We start from the raw sequence: 21,205 nt of genomic DNA on the forward strand, positions 1-21,205 counted from the left end.
TCTGTACCGCATCCTTTTCAAACCTGGGACGCAATGCCCAGCAGTCCATTTGTTACATTCTCCTGATGGTAATGGTATGGGAAGGAGGCAATTGCCAGACTTCTGAGACATGAGGTCCAGAGTGGATGGACCTTTGGTCAGAACCAGTGGGGCTCTTCTTTCCTTCTGAAATAATGTAGAAACAACTTCTACCAGTATTTTCTTGCAGTCAGATCAGGGCCAGCTGCACTGGGGAGTTTGTGGGGGGGGGAGGGTTTGACATGGGACCCTCTGGTGACCTCCTTTTCATGCTGTGGGCCCTCTGCATGAAGGTGCGGAGTCTCTCCCCTCCTATATATTTCCTCTGGAGGCACAATAAGGGCACAGTAATACCAGCCACAGCTCAAAAGGAGGAGGAAGAGGAGGAGGGGTGTGTGGTAGTGGCACTCTACCAACATATACCAGTCAACTGTCATTATATTTGCCCCTAATGACATTTGGCCTGAGTCCGGTTATTGCAGGTTCATTACGCATGTTTTTAGACTGCAATCATTTGCAATAGGCACCCATCCAGCAGACACGAGCTGAACCGGAGCCAAGGCTGCCACTTCCTCTTGTGCTAGTAGTCCTGGCTTCATTTTGCTTTTTATTTATTTTTACAAAAAGGTATCTTGAAGGAGCACAGGGGAGATGGTGATGATGATTGTATTTAAGTAGCCAACACCCTTTCTTCAGCTTACCAGAGTCTCTAAGCCTGTAAGCTTATCAGATTGTTACCAGCTTATCAAAGTCTCTAAGCCTGGAAGCAATGTTCCCAGAGACTTTAAATAAAACCTTCACAGCAACTTTTCCCAGAATCTGATGAAGGTTTTCGGAATTGCCTTGGTTCATAATGAACAGCACTCCAAGAAATCTTCACCAGTTTCCTGGATAAAGGTTGTTTGTAGTCTAGATGTGGGGTTGGACTAGATGACCCTCAGGATGTCTTCCAACTGTACACTTATTACTTCTATGGGAAGATGGAAATAGAGAAGGAAATAGTGGAAGAGGAGAGCAGAAGCCCAGGAGATCTAGGAAAGCAATTATCTGTAAAGCCCCTTCATAGTTTTGGATAAAGTAGCAGTGGACTTGGTGTCCACACTTTCTGACAAACTTTGTTTTTTTAGAGTTGTTGGTTTGTGCTTTTGTATTTTATGTTTTTCCTCCGTAAGTGCATGGTGTATCTCTGAGCAGTGCAAGTTGGCTCCCCTGTACTGTAATTCCAGAGCAGTGCTTTCTCTCATTTTTCCTAATACAGACAGTGTGCTTTTTAAAAAGGCAATGTGGAAAGGACAACTGAGAGGTGCTGATGTTTGTTGGCATTGTACAGAAGTGTTAGAAATAAATACTATTGTGGTAGCGTTGAAGATAGCAGTGCCATAGAGTTCATGCTCATTGAAACCAATGGGTCTCAAACTGTATAGGGAGGGCACAAAATTCCAGGGAGTTGGGACCCAGCAGCCACCACTATCCATTACCAAGGTAGATTGAACACCTTTCCCAGTATAGGGTTCCTCATTGATCCATAAAATTTGTAGCATTGGCTATGCAAGACGGTAGGTAAAGGTAAAGGCACCCCTGCCCGTACGGGCCAGTCTTGACAGACTCTAGGGTTGTGCGCCCATCTCACTTAAGAGGCCAGGGGCCAGCGCTGTCCGGAGACACTTCCGGGTCACGTGGCCAGCGTAACATCGCTGCTCTGGCGAGCCAGAGCCGCACACGGAAACGCCGTTTACCTTCCCGCTGGTAAGCGGTCCCTATTTATCTACTTGCACCCGGAGGTGCTTTCGAACTGCTAGGTTGGCAGGCGCTGGGACATGCAAGACGCGCTGGGACATGCAAGACGGTAGCTCAATATAAAAATGCTGCTTTTTACCAATGATGATCCAAATGTGTGGAGTAGCTATACCTCAGTAATAAAGTGCATGCTTTGCATTTGCAAGGTTCCCAGGTTCACATTCCAGTGCCCCTTGTTCAGTTATCTGCAGTAGTAGCCTTAAGAGAGCTGCTACCAGGCAGTATGGACAATACTGGGCTTGAGGTGGACCGGTATTCCAACACGATATGATTCAGCTTCATCTGTTCTGTGTTGGGTTGTTTTTTTTTAATGTAGAGCTTTCGATGAGATTTGAATTCAGCTTTTTGCCAGCTTGATCTGTTTTTTCTTCTCTTAAGGGTCAGCCTGTTGGTTCTAATATGTGTTCAGAGGCTTAGATGTGTAAAGTAGCAGGGGGTGGGACAGAAGTTGCGAGGCTCCTAAGTCATTTCCTTCTTTCATCACAGATAATAGGTATTTCTACAATATTTACACACCATCCTCTGATTGCTTAGCACAAAGCCTTTGCCAGCTTGGTGATCTCCAAATATTTTGGACTACAAATCCCATCAGCTCCAATGATCATGAATAGCTCCACAATTGAGCCTGGTTCACCACTTGCACATTTATTGGCTGCAGTATCCAGTCTTGATAATGCAGCCCTGTGTGGACTGGAGTAGGTAAACTTTATGGGTGCATACTTACTAATAATCCGCCCCCCCCCCTTTATCCTGTTTTGGATATTACCCAGCTTATTCTTGGTCCTGGAATAAAGGTTATGATGAAATAGCAGCAGGACACCCCTTACTTCTCATGGTCATTCATTGGGAGTGGGAGTGGATTAGTGAGAACAGAGGGATGAGGACACCTTCTTAGTGTACCCATTACACATGGCATACATGGAGCTGTGAATATATATACCGTATTTTCCCCTCTATAACACACAGATTTTTTTCTCCTAAAAAGGAAGGGGAAATGTCTGTGCGTGTTATTGAGCGAATGTGTGGTCCCTGGAGCCAAATGGCAAAATGGTGCAAAAACGTGGTTAAAAAGCATGGATCCACATGGATCCTCAGAGCAAATAGTATGTCCATGGCTACACCATCAGAGCACATAGCATGTCCATACAGCCTGCCCCCCAAAAATCACACACCCACTGTTGCCTGGGGCTGCAATGGTGCAAAAACGTGGTTACAAAGCACGGATCCACAGGGATTCTCAGGATTTTTGCATTGGGTCACCCCAAATTCACCATCAGATCACATGTCTGTGGCCACAGCATGAAGCACAAAAATGATACATCCGCTGTTTCATTCAGAATGTTTTTTCCCTTGTTTTCCTCCTCTAAAAACGATGTGTGTGTTATGGTCAGGTACGTGTTATAGAGCGAAAAATACGGTAGCATCCATTGTTAGCTATGTAGGCTGGGCATAGGTCTCTTATCTGCTTTTCAGTTTGAAGACCAAAGAAAACCAAATTAAGAAATTGTTTCAAAGTCTCTGCTGAAAGACACATATTTGTTTACTTCTGAAGATGGGGTAAACCAAGATGACCTCCTTCAAGAAAAATCCCTTTGCTGGATAAACCTCTTTTGTTGTTGTTGGTTTCAAATCTTCCTTTCTTTTGTCTCATGGAGAAGTGTTGACTGAGTACAGAGATGCCTGAAGTTGATTGGGCATGTGGTAGATGGCATAGTCACACATATTGTGGTGGTGAAAGGGGCAAAGAAGGCTAATTTGGTTTTTCCATCACATCCTTGGGTAGTTGGTCAGCAGAGCTATTCCATGTGGAGAGTGGACTTACCGTCCTCCTTGCGAATGCTTCGGGTTTCGAGCTCCGCTAACCCAAAAGTAGATGCTCTCGGTTGCAAACTTTGCCCCGGGATGTGAGCGGAAGTCGTGTGGCAGCAGCGGGAGGCGCCATTAGCAAAAGCACGCCTCATGTTATGAGCGATTTTGGCTTAATAATGGACCTCCGGAACGAATTCAGTTCATAACCGAAGGTACTACTGTATTGGAACTTAGGCAATAAAATAACTTGTCGGCTTGTTGAGTTGAATGCTCCCATTATAACAGATTCACAACTTCTTGCCTGGTCTTGTGGGATCAGTTTAATGGTAGACCAAATGCTTGTATAACATGCTCCCTCGACCCCTGTGCATCGTAACTTTATTTAAGCTAGCTGAGTTGGATAGGTGGGTCCGGGAGTGGTTGGTGTGTGTGTGTGTGTTGCCACAGTAACAAATGCTCCTTTTCTGGGTAAGGTGCTTCCGCAGGTGGTAGCAGTCCAGCTGCAGAAACTCTTGAAGGAAACTGATTACCGTATATACTCGAGTATAAGCCGACTTTTTCGGCCCATTTTTTATGCTGAAAAAGCCCCCCTCGGCTTATACTCGAGTGAGGGTCCTTTCAGGCTGCTCCAGAGGAACGAGCAGGCTGAAAGCAGCCCTTTTGGGCTGCTTGTTCTTCCTCCGCCGCTGCTGCCACCACCAGGTTTGTGGTGTGGTGAACCAGCTTATACTCGAATCAATAGGTTTTCCCAATTTTTGTGCTAAAATTAGGTGCCTCGGCTTATATTCAGGTCGGCTTATACTCGAGTATATACGGTATGTTGATTCACTTCAGTATGGGTTCAGGCCTGGTTTTGGGACAAAATCGGTCTTGATTGCTCTGATGGAGGACCTTTTTCAGGAGAGGGACAGCAGCTGGGTTTGCTGTGTGGAGCATCTGTGTGATCAGCTACTGCTAATGAGCTGCTGGGTCAGATTCACAGTTTTGTTGTTAACATATAAATCCCTGAACAACTCTGGACCAAGTTACTTGAAATATAATCTGATCCTGTATAGACCACTTAGATCATTTCAAAAGTTCTACTCCTGATACTGCAGCCTGCAGAATATCATAGGGTAGTGAACAAAAAGCAGGTACATTCTTTTGTTTCCTCTGTAATATAGAATGGCTTTTTATCTCACACACGTGAAATGTCAACTATCAGTTGCTTCAGTCATCTTGTAAAGACCTCTCTTTTTGCCCAGGCTTTTCCTCACCCATAAAACCAGACCCTTAAAAATAATTTACAGGAATTCCCTGCATTCCTCCTTTTATTTGTGTTTATATGCTTTTATGGGACGCAGGTGGCGCTGTGGGTTAAAGCCTCAGCGTCTAGGGCTTGCCGATCAAAAGGTCGGCGGTTCGAATCCCTGCGGTGGGGTGCGCTCCCGTTGCTCGGTCCCAGCGCCTGCCAACCTAGCAGTTCGAAAGCACCTCCGGGTGCAAGTAGATAAATAGGGACCGCTTACCAGCGGGAAGGTAAACGGCGTTTCCGTGTGCGGCTCTGGCTCGCCAGAGCAGCGATGTCACGCTGGCCACGTGACCCGGAAGTGTCTCCGGACAGCGCTGGCCCCTGGCCTCTTAAGTGAGATGGGCGCACAACCCCAGAGTCTGTCAAGACTGGCCCGTATGGGCAGGGGTACCTTTACCTTTTTATATGCTTTTATACTACTGTTTTTGTTTTAATAATATTGTTTGTTGCTTTGTTGTTCTTGTACACCGCTTAGAAAATTTAAAAATACTAAGGGGTTTAGAAATGCCTTTAAAGAAATAAATAATAAGTAAACCAGTTTCTTCAGTCCTTTAGTCATTGTATTTTGAAATGAAAGTGTGGTGGTTGCATTCTACTTATGAACCCATGCAAACATTTTGTGTGTGTGTGTTTGAATCAAATTGTCCCCATTTGCTTTATTGAGCAACTAGCAAAGTCTCATTTCTGTGTGATTCATGAGGTACCCAAGCCCTGAAAAAAAAGAATTCCCAGACCCCTGTTGACTTGAGTGTGCCTACGTGTGTGTGCAAGAGGCAGAGAGGAACTGTTTACTCAGTGTTGTGCTGTCTAAGGAATGCCTTTGGTCCAACGTCACTGCCACTATTCTTGTATGTTTGCCTTCTAGCATGCTCCTGGTCAACTGAGAAGGAAATACAGTTCCTGTTCCACTATTTTCCTGGATGACAGCACAGTCACTCAGCCCAACCTCAAGTATACAATTAAAAGGTGGGTATGGTGGTGTTTTTTTGTTTTTGTAATTTCTGCATAATTGCTTCTATAACAGAGGCACTCCAAAAGAGGAGGGAGGACCTAATCCAGCCTTTCCCAACCTGGTGGGTGCTCTCCAGATGTTTTTGCAGTATATCTCCCATCATCCTTGGCCATTTGGCCATGCAGGGTGGAACTGATGGGAGTTGTAGTCCGAAACAGCTGGGTTTGCTTTGAATGAAGCACTCCAGTAATAAACCACATGCTTGCTGGCTTGTTCAGATGTGGTCTGAACGCTTGAAGTCAACATTTGGCTTCAGAAGTTTTCTACGTTTTGTTGTTTTACACATTAAACTGAACACAGGTACAAGCTATCTCTGCACACGTACAGGTGTTTGTGTGAAAGAGTGTTTTTGTACAGTTCAGCTATTGTGTATACAGCAACACAAGATTGTGTACACATTGAACTTTCCATGTGAATAACTGTATGAGTGTACAGCTCAAGTATGCTGTACCCAAATTGTACACTTGTGAAACTGCTATAGTGAAAGAACTGTGCCATCAATGAACACAAACATTTGTTTTTCCACAAGGAAACTGTTGATTTTGCTGCTGCAGTCAGGTGTTTAGTTATCTGCTCAGACTTTCAATATGTACATGTGGATACAAACACACCATAAACCTTTGACCCATTAACATCATTGGTGTTCATATTCAAAAGTTGTGGTTGAGCTTTGCAATTACTATGACACCGAAATGCTAGCATATTTGTTTGTAAAAAATAGTGCAAACTTCTAGAAGAGGCATAAATAACCCCTTTGTGTCCTTTCTTCCCTCTCCTCCCCAATTTGCTCCCAAAAGCTTTTGAAACCCCATAAAAGGCAAATCATAGTATAATTGGATCGTGCTGTCTGTGTTAACTCATGATGCATTGGAAAACTAGTGGTTTTCTTGTAAAAGTCCTTTTGAGGAGAAAATCTAGCTAGACACACACACACACACACACGTCTATAAAGGACACAGTGGAAAGTTGCAAGCCCAGATAAGACTAGCAAACAGTAAATTTTTGATAATAGAAGTAGATTGTTGTTCAAGAAGTAGATACTATAAAATATCTTCTCTGTTTTTCTGCTTCCTTTAGGTTTTCTGTTCATCTCCTCTGCACAGTTAGAGCAATAGTTCTTACTGCTTCCTCCTCTAGATTACCTGCTATTATTCCTTTTCCATAGTCAATTGATAAAACTCTTCTCCCCAAACTGATATCCTTATACCAAGTATACCCCCTATTGCTGGTTTGTCTTTCTGTTCTCTCTCTCCCTCCTTCACTCAGTTCAGAAATTGTCCTCCTTGCTGCAATTGCATTTGACTTCTCTGTAAGTTTCTGCACTGGATCCCTCAGTTCTGCAATTTGTCCCCTTTTCCCATTCCACTTTTGTTCCTCCCCATTGCAACTCCAGGGCCTATCCAAAATATTTTGCAAGTTGAAGTATCTACACTTTGCTTGTGGCGCTGCAAAGGATATTGGGATGCACTGCTCCATTTGCACTAGATTTGCTGGTGTGCTAGTTTCACTGATGCCCCTAAAAGTATTGCATTCCCAAGCTACCACTTGAACTACTTGCGAGGCAGGTTGACCTGCCCCCCCCCCGCCTGATGCTGCTCTCGGCACACGGAAGACCTCTGCCACCGCTGGCGGTTTCAATTCCCTCTCCTCTTTTGAATCAATTTCTTTTAAAATGCGCTTCTCTCAGAGATCTGAAGAAGCACTTTATTTAGTGCTGCGCAGATTGATGGGAGCTAGCCCTGCGTGCTACAGGTTAACCTCCACCACTTTGTTTATTGATCCCTGCTCTCTCCCTTGGCAAGAAACGGTTCCTACAGGTTGCCTGAGCCTTCTCGGAAGGTTAAAAATGGTTGTCAAGGCTTAGCAATGTGACTTTGTAGAAAACATTAAATTTGTAACCCAGATCACTAACTCTGTATTTTCACTCTGTTTTCTTTTACAGTGTAGCTCTTGCAATATATTACCACATCAGAAACAGGTACGTTTATGTTGGGAGAACCAATTATTCCCCCGCCCTGCCATTCATTAGTTTCCTCTCACCCTCTGTTTAATTGCCTATAGTTAATGTGTGCAAGCAATAATACCTGGTGTAGGACCAATCCATATGTTACCTCAGCGGCAACAACAGTTCTCCAGGACTTCAGACGGGGGTCTTTCTTAGCCCTATCAGCAGACACCAGAGAATTGCACCTGGAACCCTCTATCCTGGCCTTTGACACTTTAGATATATATATTTCTAGGGCCCATCAGATTGCTAGGACTGTAATTTGTTTTAAATTGTTTTAAATATTATATTTTGAAATGCCTGTAGTTTGCCCGGGCACCTTGTGGTAAAGGGCAGGCAAGAAATCTAAATAAATAATAAAGAGGATTAGGCAAATTTACAGAAGGCAAGGTAATCAGTGGCGGCCTGCCACAATGGCTATGCTCTACAATGGCATTATGCCTCTGAATACCACTTGATGGTAATCGCAGGTGGGCCGAGTGGTGTTGCACTCATGTCCAGCTTGTCCCACAGATATCTGGTCAGCCACTGTGAGAACAGGATTATCTTTATTTATACCCTGCCTTTTCTCCCTAATGGGACTCGAGGCAGCTTTATAAATTGTCTTGCCAAATGCAAGGTGGTTCTTTTAAAATGGGATTCAGAAGTAATACAAAACACAAGTGAGTGAGAAGATTAAATATTTTATTCTAAACAGCAAGCAATATATACATACCAAGTAAGCACCTCAATCTGCCCCTTGGAAGCCCTCGAGACACGGTGAAGTGACTCCCCAGGTAGCCTCAGGTTGCACGGCCCCACAACTGTCAGTCCGTGCATGAGCTTCTCTCTAAAACTCTGCCCACAACCATCCGATTTATAGATAGCTATCCTGTGTGGTTTGCCCGACTGGCTACGTGCAGATTATTCATTAGCCACTCTCTCCCAATGCCTCACTTTCTCCAAACAATGTCTAGCATCCAAGAAGGTACCTAGCCCTATCACTTCCTTCTACAGATTAGGACATTAAAGGCTGCTCTCATGCCATCAAAGAATTTAAGAGACAAGGAGAGGAAGAAGGAACAGAGGGCAGGAAGAGGGCAACCATGTCAGATCACTAACTCCTCGAAATACAATGTTATCTTCCGGATAGATTGCCCATACACAAATAAGAACTGCTAAAAACATAAGAGAAAATCATTTTTTAAAAATTAAACAATAATAGGATTAAAACTTACATGCATTTATAACATCTATTAAAACCATACCAAGAATTGAAAGAATGGAATGCCACCAGCCCTTTCATTAAAAGCAGTGAGTTCCCCAAAAGCCTGTCTGAATAAAGCTGTCTTCACCTGCCAGTGGAATGACAGCAAGGGGGGAGCTAGTCTAGCTTCTCTAGGGAGGGAGTTTCAAAGCCTGGGAGCAGCCACCAAAAAGGCCCTCTCTCATGTCCCCATCAAGCCTGGTGGAACTCAGAGAAGGGTTTCTCTCAATAATCTCAAAACCCAGGCAGGTCCTGTACTAGATTGGCCATTGTCCTGATCCAACAAGCTCGTCTTATGTTTTTAAGATGACAACAACAAAAACAACACTATTGGAAGCTTTTGCTCTGCAACTGTGATATGAATCCTTCCCTACTTGATCATCACCTGGAAGAGCAAAGAAAGAATAAAAAAGGTGTAAATTGGCCATGCCCATATGGCCCTGGGATTCCAAACACAGTAACAACACTATAGGATGCGGCTCTTAAAATAAGGCCAGGTCTCAACTTTCTTCCATCAAATGTTCATTGTCCGCTGAGTTTGCGTAATTCTGATGACGGCTTTTAAGTTTCCTTAGAATTTAGACCAGCTTAGCAAGTTCCTTAGGCAGAGAGCAGGAACGCAGGGCAGGTGTAGGGTGGAAGGAGAATATACTCACATCCTGAAAGTAGCAGGACAGCAAAGCCACTAAAATCCCATCTCCTAGAAACTGGAAGTCTTGCCAAAGATTCCCTTTTAATTTCTTGGTGTTTCTGCTGACGTAATATTAGCTGGTCCTTAACTAGGGTTGATGGCTCAAAGTCAGGTTTGGGGATTATGCTCCCTTTGCCATTTCTCTCTCCCCTTGCTCTAATTTCCCCCTCTTCCTATACTGATTATCACAAACTTAGGTGTCCTCTAAAAATAGTTTTCAGAACTCTGGAGATGAGCTGGGCATGAGCTTGGGGGCAGGTAAGAGCTGCAGCTGCTGCTGGTGGTTTTGTTCTTTTACAATCTAACCAGTAATAATTTATAATAATTTATTATTTATACCCTGCCCACCTGGCTGGGCTTCCCCAGCCACTCTGGGTGGCACCCAACAGAACACTAAAAACAGAATACAACTTCAAGCATTAAAAACTTCCCTTAAGCAGGGCTGCCTTCAGATGTCTTATAAAAGTCAGATAGTTGTTTGTTTCCTTGACATCTGACAGGAGGGCGCCACTACTGATAAGGCCCTCTGCCTGGTTCCCTGTAACCTCACATCTCACAGTGAGGAAACTGCCAGAAGGCCCTCGGAGCTGGACCTCAGTGTCCGGGCTGGAAGATGGGGGTGGAGATGTTCCTTCAGGTATACAGGACCAAGGCCGTTTAGGACTTTAAAGGCTAGCACCAACACTTTGAATTGTGCTCGTAAACATACTGGTAAAAACAGTAATTTTTTTCAAGTGGAAATTGCTGTGGGACTGTTATTGTGGTTGTCAGTACACAGCATGTTCTCCATGCGCCCTCTGCTGGATCTCAGTGATATTGTGCTTTGTTCTGAGCTGGCTCAGAGCAAAGGTCCTATCTAGCCCAGCATCCTCTTTGACCCTTCAGGCAGCTAGCTAATGCCCATGAGAAGCCCTCAAACAGGGCAGGAAGACAGTAGCCCTCTTCCATTGTTCCATAGCAACAGGTTTTCCATAACAAACTGCCTCTGATCCTGGAAATAGTATATATTTTTATTATTATTATTATTATTATTATTATTATTATTATTATTATTATTGATATTGTTATTATTATTATTATTACTCAGTCACTTTTTAATGAAATGGAATCTTAAAGTGACTTACAATATAATACAAAAATTAAAACTAATGTAAAGTTAAATCAAAATAAAAGCTGAAAACATGGATATATGTAAAAACCAACCTAACAAATCCCATCCACTAAGAGAGGCCTTTTGCAACAGTTCTATTGCAGAACAATCAGTGACTTAAGACTGGAGCAATTCCACTTCTTCTTTGCATTTCAGCACAGATTCTCCCTCCGCAACCTGTAGAATAGGATTTCCCAAACTGTAGTCCATGGGCCGCTGGTGGACCATCAGCTTCGTTCAGGTGGCCTGTGAGATGTCTGTAAACAAATCCAATTAAAGCTCGTACAGAGTACATCACAGTAAATATAGCCATTAGCCATCATTATTCGTAGCCTGATCCTCTGTGAATTTGCCTGATTGTTTTTTAAATCCATCTAAAGTACTGGCCATCCCTGCATGTAATGACAGTGAATTCTGCACATCTATTATGCATTGTGTGAAGTTTCACAAGAACTTAAAACATAAAATAAATGGGAAAGACTTTCACATTATGTTAATAGTTTGAGGTGTTTTGTTTTTTTTAATTGTCCAAAGCAGTAGTTCCCAGTTAGCTAAGTATGGCGGACCCCGTGTTTTCAAAAGCTAAACCATCGACCCCCTGCTTTTGAAAAAATTGATATCTTTATGGTAGTTTTTGTTATGTGAATGGTGCCACAGACCCCCTGGGTCAGGTCCCTCCTGGGGTCCACAGGCCACCAGTTGGGAATAGTAAAACAACCCTCTGTCAACAATATTTAAATTTGTGCTTCCGCAACCAAAATTATAAGCACAAGTTTCTGTAATGCTTGTAGTTGTTTCTGTAGAGCAGCCTTCCCCAACTTGGTGTCCTCCCATTGTTGTTGAACTCCAGCTCCCATCATCTTTGACCATTGGCCCTGCTGCTTGGGGCTGATGGAAGTTGTAGTCCAATAACATCTGAATGGCAACACATGGGCTATTCTGGAAATTAAGCAATTGATTAATTTAATGTGATAGGGCAATATTTGCATGAGATGCAACTTTATTATTGTCCACAGTCATGTGGCTCTTTCATATATATTACTGGAGCAAAGAGAAGTGATTCCCAGTGCATAGAGTTCTTTCATTTTGCCATAATAATAGTTTCCCACTTCCTCCTCTTTCACCCATCATGGAGTAACAATTTTGTGTTTTTCTCTTTTTCCTGTTCTCTCTTTCCAGGGACACAGATGGAAGGATGCTCCTAGATATTTTTGATGAAAACCTCCACCCCCTTACGGTAAAGATCATCTGCCTCATTCTTTCATTTGTTTCTTCTTGAGGTGCATTCTACCCACCCCTGTTAATTGCTTCAGAGCCACGGATTGTAGTTTGCTCACCTTTTAAATAATGCTGTTCCTGCAGAAATCCGAAGTGCCGCCAGATTATGACAAACATGACCCAGAGCAGAAGCAGATTTACCGCTTTGTGCGGACGCTGTTCAGCGCCGCTCAGCTGACTGCTGAATGTGCCATTGTCACCCTGGTGAGTATGCAAAGCCACTGTGCTGTCCTCTAGGTTGAACCATAACTCATTGGGGAAGGACAGCATCTCACTGTTAAAGCATCTGTTCCGTGTGCAGAAGGTCCTGGACCACTGGTCCTGCTAACTAGGAAAGGTGGGAGTAGTAGTCCCATCAGCAGCTGGAGTCCCAAGTTTGAGAAGTACCGCTACCTGGATTTGCAGTGCTACTGCCTCTTTAGGATTGCCCCGATGCCGCTTCTGGTAGTACACACTCTTAGGACATATTGTAAAACCACATGCCCCATTACAGGTGCCCATCCCTATCTTACTGTATGCTTGTGAAACATGGACCACTTATAAATGCCATCTCCAACTCCTCGAAAGATTCCATCAATGGTGTCTCCAAAAATTTGTACATATCACTTGGGAAGACAGGTGAACTAATGCCAGTGTATCGAAAGAAGCAAAGATCATGAGCTTCGAAGCAATGATTCTTCAACATCAACTGGTTCAATCATCATTGAACTGGTCACGTTGTTCGGATGCCTGATTATCGCCTTCCAAAGCAGCTATTCTATTCTGAACTTAAAAATGGAATGCGTCATGCTGGTGGTCAACAAAAGAGGTTTAAAGACTCTCTCAAGGCAAATCTAAAAACATGTAGTATAAATACCGACAACTGGGAAACACTGGCCTGTGAGAGCTCCAATTGGCAAACAGCCTTTACCAAAGGTGTCATGGGCTTTGAAGATGCTCAAACTCAGGACGAAAGGGAGAAACGTGCTAATAGGAAGGCACGTTTGGCAAATCCACACCGTGATCAGCTCCCGCCCAGAAACCAATGTCCCCACTGTGGACCCAGAATTGGACTCCACAGTCACTTATGGACTCACTGTTAAGACTGTGTTCATGGAAGACAATCTTACTCGGGTAGGAGTGATAGCCAAAGAAGAAGAAGCCCATCCTGAGGCATGAACATGATCAGCATGGCAATCACAATTGTTGATTTTCCCTTGGGGCAGTAAAGTACAATTTTTTTCTTGTAAAGAGATTGAGTGGTGTTGTATGCAGCAAGACACCTATGATTGGGGTGTTTTTGGGGGTGTGGGTGAATGGGGAGGAGAGTTGTAGCCATTGCTATACAGTGGTACCTCTAGTTACGAACTTAATTCGTTCCGAAGGTCCGTTCTTAACCTGAAACTGTTCTTAACCTGAGGGGCGCTTTCGCTAATGGGGCCTCCCGCTGCTGCCGCGCCCTCAGCACATGATTTCCGTTCTCGTCTTGGGGCAAAGTTTGTAACCCAAGGTACTACTTCTGGGTTAACGGAGTTTGTAACCTGAAGTGTTTGTAACCCGAGGTGTTTGTAACCCGAGGTACCACTGTATACAGTAAGGGAATCTATTTAAAGAGGGCTTTGCCTAGATTATAACTTGGCTGTGCGAAGGGATACTATTACACTCTGCCCTGGTGATTGATTCATATAATACACAGGTGGGGGTTGTAGTCGTGCAGGCATCCCGTGGATGTTGAAGTCTGGAACTTTTCCATGTTTGTGTGCGGCTGATTGTAAATCATTATAGCTTCAAGCAAAGAATCTTGGACAACTGTCAACAACAGACAGGAGCATGAATAAAAGCTGATGGATGCACAAAGGGCTGCGTGAGTGACTGGCACACATTTGTGGCTGGTGCGAAATGAGGTCTTTTTTTTTTTTAAGAATTAATCCTGCATACGCGTCTTGCTGGCGCGTGCTGGACTATCGAGCAATGTTGATAGCTGAGGGCGAGGGTCACCCACCTAAAAATAAGCCATTATTGCTTAAAGATCAAGCAGGCTATTGCAAAGCTGGACAAGGTTCAGAAAAGGGCAGCCAAAACGATCAAGGGGCTGGAGCTCTCAGGAGCTGAGCTTACACTATTTGGGGCTTTTTTCGTTACAGGGGGAAAAAGGCAAGTAAAGGACTGAGGGCTGATAAAGGCATGTAAGAATACAGTGGTACCTCGGGTTAAGTACTTAATTCATTCCGGAGGTCCGTACTTAACCTGAAACTGTTCTTAACCTGAAGCACCACTTTAGCTAATGGGGCCTCCTGCTGCTGCTGCGCCGCCGGAGCAGGATTTCTGTTCTCAACCTGAAGCAAAGTTCTTAACCTGAAGCACTATTTCTGGGTTAGTGGAGTATGTAACCTGAAGTATATTTAAGCTGAGGTACCACTGTATGCACAGTATGGGAAAACTCACATGCATCTAAGGAAGGTGAATGCTGGAAGGTTCAGCTATTTCTTCACAAAACACATATCTGGAATATGGGATTTGAGGCCACGATAGACACCAGCCTTAAAGACTTTAAAAGAGGATTGGACAAATCCATGAAGGCTAAGGTTATTGATGGCTATCAGCCAAAATGGCCCCGTTCTGCCTCCACAGGCAGAGCTCATATAGCTCTGAGTACCAGTTGCTGGGAGCTGCAAGAGCAAAGGTTTTATAGATGCAAAATCTTTGGCTGACCCCATCATAAGTCTTGAAGGCGGATTGTCTGCATGCAAAACCCCATCTCTGTCCATTGGGCCACTGTGACTCTCTTAGAGAGCCAGTGTGGTATAGTGGTTAAGAGCGATAGACTCGTAATCTGGGGAACTGGGTTCACGTCTCTGGTTCTCCACATGCAGCTGCTGGGTGATCTTGGGCTAGTCACACTTCTCTGAAGTCTCTCAGCCTCACTCACCTCACAGAGTGTTTGTTGTGGGGGAGGAAGGGAAAGGAGAATGTTGGCCGCTTTGAGACGCCTTTGGGTAGTGATAAAGTGGGATATCAAATCCAAACTCCTCTTCTTCTTCTTATTTAATCTCAGCTGCACTGGATATGTTCCAGGACCTTTCAGTCCTGTGGTATAATCATTTAGTAGTGTCACATGTGTGCCAGTTTAAGATGAGGCAGAGCAAAACCCTTGAAGTTGTCTAGCCTTTGCTGTCAGTTGTTCATTACTTCATTGGCTGAGCTGCAAAATGTGAATGTTTCTCCTCCTCGCTTCATCAAAACTGCTGTGGATTTTTATAGCCTCACCATTGCTCTGATTTCTACTGTCTTCCTATTTTCCATATCTCCCAGTGAGTGGCATCAATGGCTAGAAGATTGCAGCCAGGGAGACCTCAGCAGAGGTCCCTGTACCCTGGACAGCTCCAGGCAGGGCTCACGCTGACTGCTTGGTGGAGACATGTCTCTTCTGCAGCAGCTTACACTCGGAATGAGCCTTATATAGGGACTGTGTCTCAGCAGCTGCCTGTGCCTTCCTGAGAGGTTCCTCTTAATTTAAAGGGCCCCAGCCTTCTTCAGCAGACTGACGCCTGACAGAGAAGGTGAGACTTCAGTTGCACTAGGGCTTCTGAAATGGACTCCTCCAGATCCAAGGAGACCAGTGCAATGTTCTCAGGCCGGAGGATTACTGGCTGCATGGCTCTTCTTGCAAAAGCATTTCCAGTAGGTAAGGAGTTTCTGGGATCTGCTCCGAGGGCAGTTCCCCTTTCGAATAGCCAGGCTCATCCACCAAGGAAGGGGAGCCAAAACACAGGATGGTCCCAACTGGGTTCAAATCCTGTCACTGGCTGATCACACGTTCTCACCTAACCTGCCTCACAGTGTTGTTGTGAGGATAAAAGGTAACCATGTGCAATACTGAGCAAATTGCAGGAAGATCAGTGGAAGGAAGGAAGGAAGGAAGGAATGTGTGATTTTTTTTATGCTCCTTTAAATTGTACCTTCATTTTTGTCCCCTTGGTCAAATAAGATGTGATGGCAGCAATATACAATAACTTTATTTTTTTACTATAATGTTGATAGTTTCTTCTGTTTTCAGCTTTTTCTTTTGCCTGCTTCTCTTAAACAGGCAAAAACTAAGTGATGCTAGGGTAGCTCCATTTGTAACCAAAATTAAAGCATTTAAAAGGAACGCCAATTAAATTTGCAATCAGTATCTGAATAAATTGTATTTTATTCTATAACAGAATTATAGATAAATGCATTTTATGTTCCTAAAGTAATAAAATGACCTTAGCTCTGTAAAGGGTGCCGAAGAAAGTATTGCCTATTTTTCAATACTCCCCCCAATTCCATTTAAAGCTACACGTTTTTTATGATGCATAATTTTCAAAAAAATTACATATCTGTTCTAAAGAAAGGAGAGCTGAACTCTCTTTCCTTCCTTGGCTTATTTGTTGGTCATCTTTACAAAATAGTCCTCTGAGGTCAATATGGTTTGGGGATGTCTGATAATTTGGGAATGCTTACGGACTGCTGTGGTGGAGCTATTTCACTGTGCTGTCTTCCTGTACCATCCTGCAAACATGCATATGAAGGAACCTACTCGGCAGACCCAGTAATATGTTTCTTTCCCATCCAAGGAAGTTCCCTCCACATCCAGAGATGTGGTGGGAAGAAAAATGAGTGTCAGTCTGCAAGGAGGCATTCCATGGAATGGTAGAGGGTTCTTTTCCCCTCACCCAAGGAGTTTGGATATGGGACTGCATGGGAGGGGAGAGGATACAGTATCCCTCACCCAAGTTCCCCCCTTTCTTGTTCCATACACTGGAATAAATCACTCTAATTGGAATTGCTTAAACTTAACCCTGTTTCACACAAGGCCCGCTGCTTTACCATCACTAGATTCAGTCTCCAATTGTAAGCTACTTGGATCCATGTTCTTTGCGCAGTTGCTGCTAAATCAAGACCCATTTGCACAGTTGCCCTGCAGCCCTGCATCTGGAAAGATGGAAAACATGACCTCGGACTGTATGTACAAGAAGTTGTGCTCCTTGCTTTGAAATTGGGAGACACCTGGCTGAGTCCCCTTCTGTGACGAGGCCTGCCAGGAACAGAACGCAAAGAACATTTACTAGCCCTTTCCTTACAGGATTCCAAAACCACATCAAATATATTTCCAAAATCCTGTCAGTGGGAAGAGCCTGTGGGTGGCTCTAGGCCAATAAATCCTGGTTTGAAGAATTAATGATCATTCTGTGTTAGCTTGTGGTTCTCATTTTACAAGCGTGAACCCCCAACTCTTCCGAGCATTGTTCTGAGGCTCTCTGTCCTTCGGTTTCTTCATGCAGTCTTCTCCTTCATACTGTAAGTGGATCCAAGGTCTGTTGTGTGCTTTTAAATAATAAAATAAATCCATTTTTATTTATACCCCACACTTCCCGGTTCAAAAACCGGGCTCAGGACGGCTAACAATAAATTTAAAACAATTATAAAAGCAGCATAAAATACAGTATAAAAACATGAATAACAATAAAATAGAAAATTAAAAAATCAATTATATAATCCACAGGGCTAGCTGGCTGAATTGGTCCTACTTTGAGACTTATCAACCAGTTTACAATATTTCTCCAGGGAACTTAGACCTTAACAATGCAGTCGAATTTACTCTACACATTTGCTTTCTTGCACATAACATTTTTAGTTGTGAGCAAGCTTCCTTGCTTGATCTCTCTGCAATAGACCAAAGGTTGACCTGAATCCGCAGCTGCATATTTCTGTGTTGGCATGCGGACAAAAGAGATGTGTCAACCCCTCTTGAGACATTTCACTAATCGCGCTGAAATATTTTTTGTTTTCTTCAGATGTTTCATCTGAGGAGAAATCTTCAGATTTGCCCTGTAGGTAGAATCTGGTGATAGCTAGTTTTAATTATAAAAATGTAAGCACAGTTTTACCCCACCCTTCCTCCCAGGAGCTCAAGGTAGGGCACAGCAGGGCTGGCTTTTGTCAGATTCAGTGGGATTTGCTGTAGCCACTAAGCTAGGTGAGTTCTTCCTTTGTACTGGAAGGACGGGTCTCCAGCAGGGAAAAACTAGGAGAGGGGCAAATTGCCAGCCCTCCGTGCCTTTCATTAAGTTATTTCAATTAAAACCTGTTTTAACTCTACAAGAAAAGGCGAGTCGTAATTAAGCAAAAACTATGTAATTTTTCTCACCGCTTCCAAAGCTGCCAAGAGATTTTGTGTTCTAATAGGTGATGAAATTAAAACGGGAGGGAAAGACAATTAAATTATGATCCCACATGCATTAAAAGCCTTAATGAACATTAATTGAATGTTATGAATTTTATTTTTCAAATTGCTGACTGAAATGCTTTTGGGGTTTTTTAAAATTAAAATGCAGTCATAAAGCTAGGTTTTTTTGTTTTTACTTTTTGAACTACTTTTATCTGTTTATAAGAATTTTTCTATACCATCATCTCACAAAATATCAGGATGGTGTACAGCAATATATATATATATATTTGGTAACAAACAAACAAACAAACAAACAAACAAACCCATATATAACAGGTGGGAGAAAGGCTTGAGATATATGAAATTCTATGTGCATTTACTATACCTGGGAGTTAGTTCATTTACTATACCTGGGAGAGCCAGTGTGGTGTAGTGGTTAAGAGTGATAGACTCGTAATCTGGGGAACCGGGTTCGCGTCTCCGCTCCTCCACATGCAGCTGCTGGGTGACCTTGGGCCAGTCACACTTCTCTGAAGTCTCTCAGCCCCACTCACCTCACAGAGTGTTTGTTGTGGGGGAGGAAGGGAAAGGAGAATGTTAGCCGCTTTGAGACTCCTTCGGGTAGTGATAAAGCGGGATATCAAATCCAAACTCTTCTCTTCTTCTTCTTAGGTTTTTTGAACAGAGTTGGGCCTTGCTTCTGAGTGAACAGATAATCCTGTTAAAATAGGATCTTGGTGTATCCTGTGACTCCATTACAATGGGCCAGGAGCAGTAATATAAGTGAGTGGCAACAGCTGTGCATTAGAATACCAGCAACACCATTCACTCAACTTGCAGTGTTGAACATAGAATAAGTGGAAAGTTAGCTCTGGGGGAAAAACATAGAAGTGACTTCTCACTCTGCCTGCCAGAAAACCCTAAGAGGAGCTGTGCAGGATCAGACCAAAGGCCCATCTGGCCCAACATTCTATTTTCACTGTGGCCAACTAGATGCCAATGAGAAGCCCATAAGCAATATTTTTGTTCCCTCAGATGTTTAATAGCTACAAACCACAGCTGACTAAGCTCAATTAGGACATCTTTAAATAAGGTGTTTTTATATGAGGATATTTGATAGTGGAATGCTCACTAGGGCAGTCTGCAATGAAGCATGAAGAACAGGCTTGTGAATACTGCTTTTGGAGTGCAATTTGCTGACGTACATACTTAATTTCCCCCTGATAACATTGGTTGAGTTTAGTGGATAGGATTCAGGCCCTGAAGCCTGCAAAAACCACTCCCTGGAGACATTGACTATTGCTTGCTTGGAGAAGAAGCTCTATTTCTTGAAACCTCTTTCCTAAGCATCGAACAGCAAACACCCCCCCCCCAAGGGAAATAGTCATTAGGTGTATACACCTAGCGTTCTAGCAACCTTAGCCAAGAGGCAGTTACTATTAGATAACACAAAGATGGGTGTGAAGTGGGTGTGTAAATAATAACACACATATTTCTGAAGTGGAGGATAATGCATACTGCAGGAACACCTGGAATTACTTGTTTTGCACCAGAACCGCTAGAAATACTGCTTCCTCTGATATAGGGTATAATGTTTTAATTGAGTGCATCTGATGTTGCCAGTTGTAGAAGCCAAGGCAGATATGACACTGATGATTGTGTGTGTGTGTATGTGTGTGTGTGTGTGTGTAATTTTTATTTGATTTTTCAAGTATAAATTTATAACAAAACCAATTACATTTCCATATACAGTCATACCTCGGGTTGAAGTAGCTTCGGAATGAATATTTTCAGGTTGCAGAAAGTAACGCAGCGTGTTACTTCCGGGTTTCGCCACTCGTGCATGCGCAGACGCACAAAATGACGTCACGTGCATGCGTGGAAGTGGCAAAACGCGATCCACGCATGCGCAGATGCGCAGTCGCGTGTTACGTGTTACGTTCGCTTCAGGATGAGAACGGGGCTCCGGAATGGATCCCGTTCGCATCCAGAGGTACCACTGTACAGAGATTTCTCTTAATTTTGCGACTTCCCCCCATCCCCTCTGTGGGTCCTAATGTCTGCGTTTCCAACTGCATATTATATAATAATCCATATCTTGTATCTGTCCATATTATCCATCACATTTGTTACAAGTGCGATTAGAATCCTGCTAATGTTTTCATCTGCTTACAGTGGTCTCCTAAATAAATAACACTGATGATTGTTTTAATCACGGTTACATTTGCAAGCAGCTGAAGAGATCATGTGCTCCCTTTGGGCTTATCTCTCTTCCAGAACACTAATTTCCTCTGCTGGGAAGTTAACCATTGCCAGCAGTTTTAACCATGGTTAGGGCAAGTCAGGGTTCTAGCCTAACTTTGCATCTGATACCTGTGTTCGGTTTCTGTGTTAAGTGGCAAGGCACTTCTGGCGCCTTTGGCTGATCTACATTGTCCTGCTTAATTCATGGTTGTCCTCCAAACAGTCCTGTCTATGCTAAACTCTCGTGTGGCTAAATACCTCAGAATACTATTTCCCCACTTACTTAGATGGCTTGGATTTGAAAATGCAATGCTTGAAGTTACCTTGATTTTTACCTATGACTCCTGAAGCTGTATTACCATATCAGTACTGATGAAAGCTGTCTCTCTGCAGGAGTCTGAAAATACCAGCAGTAAAGGGAGGCTAAATTGCTGTGGTTTTTCTTGAATATGGACCCATGAATGTTGTATCAGGAAAGTATAGGAAGCT

At 43.4% G+C, this 21,205-nt stretch overlaps 1 protein-coding gene across 1 annotated transcript in view; it reads left to right on the forward strand.

Annotated features, from left to right (window-relative positions):
* Window positions 1–21,205, forward strand: part of CCNY (cyclin Y) — a 104,303-nt gene that overhangs the window by 76,114 nt on the left and 6,984 nt on the right. The window contains exons 4-7 of the mRNA XM_081882676.1: window positions 5,781–5,881; window positions 7,870–7,905; window positions 12,199–12,256; window positions 12,382–12,501. Coding sequence (XP_081738802.1) covers window positions 5,781–5,881; window positions 7,870–7,905; window positions 12,199–12,256; window positions 12,382–12,501 — 315 coding nt within the window. The remainder of the gene's footprint in view (window positions 1–5,780; window positions 5,882–7,869; window positions 7,906–12,198; window positions 12,257–12,381; window positions 12,502–21,205) is intronic.

This window comes from Podarcis melisellensis (assembly GCF_964234715.1).
Source record: "Podarcis melisellensis genome assembly, chromosome: 12".
Lineage (NCBI taxonomy): Eukaryota > Metazoa > Chordata > Lepidosauria > Squamata > Lacertidae > Podarcis > Podarcis melisellensis.